Source organism: Nicotiana sylvestris, chromosome 12 (genome assembly GCF_000393655.2).
Source record: "Nicotiana sylvestris chromosome 12, ASM39365v2, whole genome shotgun sequence".
Lineage (NCBI taxonomy): Eukaryota > Viridiplantae > Streptophyta > Magnoliopsida > Solanales > Solanaceae > Nicotiana > Nicotiana sylvestris.
The window spans coordinates 6020805-6029926 of record NC_091068.1 but is presented as its reverse complement, the minus strand read 5'-3'; the positions used below and the strand labels follow the sequence as shown (position 1 = coordinate 6029926).

General features: G+C 37.5%; 1 protein-coding gene across 1 annotated transcript; it reads right to left on the bottom strand.

Annotated features, from left to right (window-relative positions):
- Positions 1-730: 730 nt before the first annotated feature.
- Positions 731-2434, bottom strand: LOC138882640 (uncharacterized). Its single transcript, XM_070163245.1, has 2 exons — positions 1288-2434; positions 731-1137 (listed from the first exon to the last, which is right to left on the bottom strand). Exons 1-2 carry the CDS (start codon positions 2432-2434, stop codon positions 731-733), a joined length of 1554 nt encoding a protein of 517 aa, XP_070019346.1.
- Between the last annotated feature and the right edge of the window lie 6688 nt (positions 2435-9122).

Genomic DNA, 9122 nt, shown 5'->3' with positions numbered 1-9122 from the left:
TCCCAATCATCAGGTATAGGGTGATCTGCCAAAAAGTCTACCAATGTTTGTCCTTTTACAGCCTTTTGAGGGATGTACAAAATCTCGAATTGTTGAAATTAGAGGTACCATCTCGCTAGTCGATCACTAAGGACAGGTTTTGACATCACGAACTTGATGGGATTTGCTTTTGAAATAAAACGGACAACATGAGCTTGAAAGTAGTGCTTCAACTTTTGAATTGAGAAGACTAGCGCCAAACATAACTTTTCAATTGGCGAATAATTCAGCTCATTTGGTGTCATCATCCTACTCAAGTAGTAAAGGGAGTTTTCTTTCCCTTCACTATTTTCTTGGGCCAACAGTGCTCCAATAGACCTTTCTTGTGCTGAAATGTATAGTATCAACGACTTTCCAAGTATAGGGGCTGCCAAAATTGGAGGCTTCATCAAGTAGGATTTAATGCTCTCAAAGGCATTACTACACGCTTGGTCCCATTTGAAAGGGACGCCTTTCTTCATAAGGTGACTGAATGGTTGACACCTCCCAGCTAGGTTTGAGATGAATCTCCTAAGGTATGCTAGCTTTCCTTGTAGACCTTTTGGACACGCATTGTTAAGATCTCTAAAGTCAACGCACACTTGAATATGGCCATTTTTCTTCCTTACAGGGACAATACTTGAAACCCATATTGGGTATTTAACTTCACAAATAAAGCTAGTTTCGATGAGTTTGTTAACTTCGGTTTCAATCAAGGGAACAAATCCGGCCTAAAGAGCCTTTGAGCTTGTTTAACAGGGCGAGCGCCATTTTTGACTACAATGTGATGGACTGCTACTTTAGGGCCCAAGCCAGGCATTTCTTTGTAATTCCAAACGAAGACATCCCTGAACTCCTTGAGTAACTCAATATTAATGCTTTTTTCATCAACTTCTAGTAAAGAACTTAGGTAGGTGGGTCTTGGATCTTCATCGGTGCCAAGGTTAACTTCTTTTAAGGCATCAACTGTCGTCTTCACTCCTTCTTCAAGTTCAGGTGGGGCATCTTTCACATTTTCATCTTCTTGAGGGTCCCCATCGTTGAAGGATATGTGATAACACGGTGAAACATCCTCCAATTCTACATTATTCTCCATTGAAGATGGAACACCATTCTCGCCTTATATAATAACATGATACGAAGAACCCATACTTTCTTCATCTTCATCACAATCCTTAGTGTAGACCACAGTATATGGCTTTACCTTCAGTACTTCTTTATATGAAACCACAAGTTTTGTTTGCCGCCTCATTCTAGAAGGAACCAAACTTTGGAAATCCTTAGAGATCTTTTGGATTTTGGGCAAAGCGGGTGTTCTTATGCTTTGAAAATTTCTCTGGAACTTGTTCCCCTTCTTTAATGGACCCAATCTCTCAAACACGGAAGTACTCACAGTTGATTTTCCAAGTCGATCAAAGACGGAAGGCCTGTTAGAAGCGGCATAATCATTTTCTACAGTGATGTAATTTCTACTCGTCCTTCTTATGGAGATGCGCACTGGTGACGGTTGCTTGTATCCCAAACCTTCACGTGGTTGCCTCGTTGCAGCTTCTGATGGGAGCTTCCCTAACTTTGACAGCTCATTGGGATTGTATCCAGCTTTTGCAAATAGCTTGTAAGCGTTAGGGTCAAAACCTCCATCTGTTCGCTTTGTAGGGAGTGCCACATTCTGCAAATGATTTTGGGCCACAAACCCTACAAGCGGCATTGAGGACGACTTTACTGCCTCAATTCGTTTGACTGGAAGAGTTAAATCCTTTAGCATGTTAGCTTGGAGATTAGATGATTCACCTTCATCTTTCTTCCTTTTAGGGACATATTGGAGCGCATGACTTACTTTCTTGCCATAAGACGCAATATTCCCTCTATAAGATTTATTCGCGTTGGGTTGTACCTCCTTAGTAACAGCTTTGGCTTCACCAGTAGTCACCTCTTCTCTTTTAGTTGAGGGCTCATTATTCTTTCTTTTCATGCCATCATCGGCTTTTAGCTCCTTCACAATGCGGTTCCTCAAGTAGAACTTTGCATCGACGAAGTGTGACTCAGCTTCGGTGAATGGCTCATCATCAACAACTATCGTCTTCTCGACTTTACCCTCGTAGTATTTTAAACATTGATGGTAGGTAGATGGAACTACTTTATTCTCATGTATCCAAGGCCTTCCAAGGAAGACATTGTATGAAGTCTTTGCATCTATCACATGTAGCCATGTACTTGATTGCATATCTTCAATGGTGATTTTCAGCCTGATCGCGCCTATGGCTCTTAACCCACCTTGGTTCAATCCTTGAATCATCACACGACTTTTTGAGAATTCATTCACGGGAATACCAAGTTCTTTCACAGTGTGAATTGACAAGATGTTTACTGAGGATCCTCCATCAACCAAAATTCGATTTACCCTTTCATCACGCATATAGCCAACCAGGTAAAATGGGCGGTTATGAAGAGTGTCACCTAGCAGAAGGTCGTCATTTGTGAACGTGACTTTTTTCTCATAAACATTAACTTTTTGAGGAGTGGACTTGATGAGCTTTTATGGAGATGGTGCCAATGGTAGGTCATCACTCTTTTCTTCCCCTTTATCAGCATTGCAACAAGAGGCCTCAATACCATCACGGGAAATCTTCATGCGGAACCAAGATGGTAAGAAATCATCCAAGGTCATTATATGTCGTGGCTTTTGAGGGTGGTGCATCTCCACTTTTGGTTTTTTCAAATGCCTAACTGGATTCTTTTTCGTTGGTCTTTTTACCATCATCTTCCTTGTTGGTTGTTCTATTGATTCTTTTTGTGGGCTCCTTTTGTGGTGCATACAACGAGTCACCAATGTCCAACCTTCATCATCATAAGGTTGATCGTCTTCAACTTTGTCATTCTCCAGTAATTCTTCATCTTTACTTTCTTTAGAACCACATAATTCATCCGGTCTGAATGAGCCAAAGGTGATAGAGACTTGGTTTGCGCTTTCTTTCTCATCTTCAAGCACGATCTTCTATTTGCGAGCCAAGTCCATGACTTTGTCCTTGAAGACAAAGCACTTCTCCAAAGGGTAGCTCACAAGTTGATGGTATTTACAGCAATTTGGGTCATTTGTTTTCCCAGCATCATTTGGTTGTTTCATCTCCGGAAGCTCAATGAGATTTAACTCGAGGAGTTCTTCGAAATGGCTGGCACATCAGAATCCAAAAATGGGTACTCTTTATCTTGCATTTCTTTTAGAGTCAACTTTTCACTTGGCTTATCTTGAAAAGAAGTGGATTTCATACTCTGCTTCTTGCTCATCTTCGTCGTGTACTTCATAGGTGACGTGTCGACATTCATAGCTTCTTTTCCTTCAGACTTGGGTACAAATTTGCCCCACTTCCTGACTTCTTGCTTGTCGTTCCCTTTGCGAGGTTCATAGATGGGCAGCCTTTCATTTCCAGTAGAGGCCATGCTCAATTCCATGCCATGGGCACGAGTTACCAGTTCTTCAAATGTGCTAGGCTTGATACCTTGCAAGATGTAGCGCATCCCCAATGCATGCCTTGGATGCACATCTCTATACCAGAAGCTTCACTAAGCCTATATTTGCAGTTGAGGCTTGCATTCCTCCAATGATTGATAAAGTCGATAACCGGTTCACCCTTTTGTTGACGAGTATTTGTAAGTTCTATCATACTCACAGTGCGCCTCGTGCTATAAAAGCGATTGAGGAACTCTTGCTTTAGTTGATCCCAGCTATCAATAGATCCAGTCTCGAGGTCTGTGTACCAGTCAAAAGCATTTCCTTTTAGCGAGCGGACAAACTACTTGACGAGGTAATCATCATAAGTCCCAGCGTTATTGCATGTCTCGACGAAGTACGCCACATATTTCTTTGGATTACCTTTTCCTTCAAACTATTGAAACTTTGGAGGTTGATAACTAGCAGGCATCTTCAACATATCGACCCTAACAGTATATGGTTTTGCATATGTAAGGGAGGACTTGGTAGCAACTTCATACTTGTTTTTAATGGTTCCTTCAATGAACTCCTTCAGTTGATCGATTGGAATCATCCCTTCAGATAAGATAGGGATAGCCTTAGCGGATGCTGCTTGTCTTTGGGGAGAATCACTTTCTGGAACTTCTGGGAGCTTTCCAGGTGCGTGGGTAGATTCTTCTTCCATCAAGATTCTCACCCTATGTGCTAGCTTGTCGATTCTAGCATCTTGATTTTGCATACACTTGGTCAAGCCAGCGATTGCTTCCATCAAGTTTGCCAACTTCTCCTCCACAGATGAAGTGTTTGTCACCATAGCTTGCATGATTGTCGTGGATGATGAAGAGTAGCATGGATTTTCACAGAGATTGATCCTTGATTGGCTCACACTGTTCGGTATAAGTAGGGAGGATCCATCACTTGAAACATCATCATCTTCCTTCACAGGAGAGTGCTTGAATCCGGAGAGGTCAAGTAGTAAGAGTTTTCTTGATCTTTTCAGCAACATCGCTTCCTCCTTCGGGTGCATTTGTGGAAGATCTTGCTCCTTTTGAGGATGAAGATCTGAAAACAGGGGTTGATACGGACGGCACTTGGGGTGCTTGTTGTCCTAACGAGCTTGCTTTGCCCCTCGTAACTGGTCCAATGCTTTCAAAGGTAACTTCGAGTATGTTTTCCACATCAGCATAGAACCTGAAATTAGTAGCCTTGGTGGAAGTTGAACTGGAGTTGATTTTCTTGGAAGCCATTTCGTTGTTCTTAAACTTTGGTGATTAAAAGTTGAGATGAGAGGTAGAGATTGTTCCACCGAGCGTGCCAGAATTTGTAGACAATAAATTTGCATCGAGAAAATAAAATCAAGACAAAAAAATATCGCAACAATCATAGTATTTTATTTCGAATATTTGAGTGTTATAATCTCTATGAATCCTCTAATTCTATTTTTCAACAATAAATAAAAGAGCTTTTGAGCTTAATCTTGAATTTTATTTTATTTTAATCCAAGTGCCTGAGGCCTCATCTTGATCTTGATGTATTTTTAATCCAAGGGCTTGCAGCTTGTTCTTCAATCTTCGTCTTGATCTTTTAATCCTTAGAACACTTGAATGCTTGTAGTTTTTAGAGAAATCTGCAGCGTTTGATCCATGAGCTCTCTCTTACTTCTTGTTATAACTTTTGGTCTCTCTTCTGGGTAATGAAGACTCCTATTTATAGTTGTGGAAGGGAGGAGTTGTGATAAGAATAAACTCTTTCCGACCAATCAAATTGAAGTGTGACATGGCCGCATTTGATCGGCCAGAACATGTCACTTGCAAACGTGGCACGTTTTCATTGGCCTTTAAATGTGACTTAGCATGCCTTGTCATTTTGACACGTGGCATGATCCTATTGGCTCTTCCATTTGTCTTGGTGTGCCACGTCATTTGACACGTGGCACCAAACTGGGCCTTTAGGAAGATGATATCTTGGGATTAATGAAGTGGGCTCATCACTTTAGCCCAACTAAATGGGCTAGCCCAATGGATTAAGACTTATTTATTTAATTCATATATATTGGACCTATATAATTAATTCATTTATATATTAGCCCATAATATTTGTTTGGACCAATATATTTTGAATTTAAAATATAGTCTAAATTATTTTATGAATTTAATTTAAGTAAAATTTATATGCCTACAGGTTCGTTACACATTACATAAGATTTACAGTTTGGGACTTGGGAGTATATAACACAGAACAGTGGAGCATCTCGAATAAGTCTAATTTTTTTTGGCTAACCAAAATAAGAACTTATGTTAAACTGATAATTTTGTACCATAAGAATTATAAACTTAAAATAGGTTGCCATTACACTGCAGCCAAAAATAAATGGTAGCCTGGTGCACAAAATATTTCGCATTCATACGGGATTTAAATAAGAGTCGCATCTCAAAAGTGTAATGTAAACTACATTAATATAAGCGTTAGCGAATACTTCCACTGCTTGAACCCATAACTTATACGAAGATAACTATAAAGATGCAACAAAAAAAATATGAAAAACTTGTTTTTTATTAAGAATCTAATTGTTCACAATAATCAGAATGAATCTCGAGAGAAATCTAGTAAGTAGCATGAATTCACAAATAGTCCAAACTTTGGAATAGAATGTGTTTCTAAAGGCCCAACAATATTATGGAAACTAGATTTTGTGCAATAAATCCTTTCTTATTTAAATTATGCAATATAACCAGTTTATGAAGAGAAGAATAATAACACATAGTAGAAATTGCATGGGGCGTCCTATTTGGTCGCCCTCTTTTAACTTATACCTGTTTTTTTTCCGTTTGCATCCGTACCTATTTTTTTGTTAATAGCATTTTAAAAAGACGATGTTGTCCTTCTTTAATAAAAGACTACTGACAAACTGCAGGACAAAAATTTAAGTATGTTTAGGCTGAAGTTTTAGCAAATAAACTAAAAAATATCAGCTTGTTTAGACTAAAGTTTCGGATAAAACTCAGGACAAAACTTTAGACTGTCTTACAAAACTTCAGCATGTTTTGGTATGAAGTTTTAGCAATTGAACTAAATAACTTCAACATGCATTAGCAAAAACTATTTAGAAAATTACGTACTGCAAGACAAAAACTTAAGCATGTGTAGTCTGAAGTTTTAGCAAATGAACTAAATAACTTCAGCATATTTTATCTGAAGTTTTAGCAAATGAACTAAATAACTTCAGCATATTTTATCTGAAGTTTTAGCAAATGAACTAAATAACTTCAGCATGCATTAGCATGAAGTTTTAGCTTCAATGTAAAACAACTTCAGCTGCTACTGTAATTGGCTAAAGTTTTACACCATCTCGCATGCTAATGAATAAACCGTGATATTGTAAAACAACGTCATCTCCAAACATTAGCATGCTAATGCTAATGCTTCAATATAAAACAATTTTAGCCTGCATTTCATGAGTGAGGTTGCAGATCACGCTATTTATTAGGGGTGTAATTGTCATATTATTGCGGATTTTTTGTCAACTGCTACCAAATCAATAATTTTTAAAAATAAGGTACAAGTTAAAAGGTGGTACAAATATAGGGTACGACTGCAAATCCCCCGTAGAAATCACATTAAAAACTTCGTCCAAATTCAATTTGTTTGTATTTAAGAGTCCTTTTTTTCACCCATATTTTGCTGTTAAATAAAGTTACTTAAATACCAGGTGTTAGGTCATTGAAATCTCTGAAAAACTAATATATAATTTTGCGTGGATCCAAAGAACAAGTCCATGGGTGACAATTTTGACCCTTTTTTTTTTTTTTTTTTGAAAAAAAGGGATAGAAAGTAATATTGCATAAAGGCTATATATTTACATATCTACTATGATTTGAGATCTACTATGTAGCAAATTTTTCCTTTATTGAGTTAAGTATATAGAAGTAATATTCCTCATGTTCACGAACTTACACATTTATTTATAATAATTCAAACATAATATTTAATAAAATAATATATAATTATTTAAAAGATAGTACTTATTTAGATAGGGTACACGCGACACGCGTGTATCATAAGACTAATTTTCTAAAATAGTACAGGTAGGATTGAGTAAGTTAATAGGATAAATGTTTTCTCAATAAATTAAATAATATATGTACTTTTTCTCATTAAGCCAATCTTTCTTCGGTTATGTATAATAATTTTTCATGTTTTCCCCGATTTTACTTTATAATTTCAACTCATATTCTCTAAATGGACTATTCTTTTTTGTCACATTTGATTGATCCATACATCAGAAAGCAAGTTCTTTTATGTCTTATCTTTTTATAACTAATAAATTTTCGAGACAAGTGTCGCAACGTTCAAAACACAATGGATAATGGGCTCACCCCTCTACTATTTTCATTAAGGGGAAATTCAATACCATATGATATGTACATAACCCACACATCATGTGTTGCACTCTCAACACCGATCAAAGTTATGTAGGTCTTTTTTGTGTCTCAATATTATATGAATTTTATGAAAGAAGTTTTAGAGAATTTTTATATATTTTGATTTTAGGCCACTAGTTCCCTTAAGCAATCCCTAATTGCGTTAATAACTATTTGCAGGCCACCTCCCCACCATGAACGTGTTGTTCAACGAGTTTCATTCATGTTTGGTAATTGAATGACACGTTCACTGCCTTTAGGGGTTGTTTGATAGGGTACGTTACATAAAATAATGCATACATTAGCTTTGTGTATTAATAATACCATGTTTGGAACACTTTTTGAATCTAAGCATTAGTTATGCAAGCATTAGTTATACACCCTATTTGGTATTATACTATGCATAACTAGTGCATAGGAAGCGATGGTATTAACAATGCACTGGGTGTAATGCATGTATGTATTAACATAGTTAAAGATAAAATTGCCCTTCAAATTTTGTGCTTGATTAAAATATGCTATTATATTAATGCAAGTTTGATACTGAAATTGCTCCCGCTAATTATATCTATATGTCACGACCCAAGTTCGCCCTTCGTGAACTGTCGTGATGGTACCTAGCCTCTACGACTAGGTAAGCCCAACAAATTGCAGAAAAAGGAAACGAAATACAAAACTAGCAAAAATGCGGATAAAACATAATAAAAACGTTTAAGATGACACTCGGCATATACAATAGCACTCTCTCAAACCAAACACAACACTCCCAAAACTCCGAATCTCATGAAATCATAAGTTGTGGATACTAGTGTCTAATCAAAAGAAAATACAGAAGGTCTATAGCTAAAAGAGAGAATAGAGAGGGATTTCTAGGTCTTCCGATGCGACAGATATACCTCGAAGTCTTTGAGATTGCATCGCCTCACCGGAAGTATGGCTGCGATGAAGTACCTGGATCTGCATAAGGGGAAAACATGAGCAGAAAAGGGCATGAGTATACCACAACGGTACCCAGTAAGTTTCAAGCCTAACCTCAATCGAGTAGTGATGAGGAAGGTCAGGGCCATACTGGTTTTAATATGCTAAAATTTAATAGAACGAAATATCGCAGTAAAGCAGTAAATACTGAAGTTTAAGCCAGGAAAATAAGCACATAAAACAACAACTCAAAACACAGCAATAGCAACAGGGGATCTCCCAAGATATTGTCCCGT

Excerpts from the sequence above, each read along its gene's own strand:
- LOC138882640 (XM_070163245.1), bottom strand. The coding sequence starts at position 2,434 with ATGCGTGATGAAAGGGTAAATCGAATTTTGGTTGATGGAGGATCCTCA. Across the intron at positions 1,138-1,287 it reads GATCTCTAAGGATTTCCAAA|GCGAGAATGGTGTTCCATCT; the intron begins GTTTGGTTCCTT and ends TTATTATATAAG.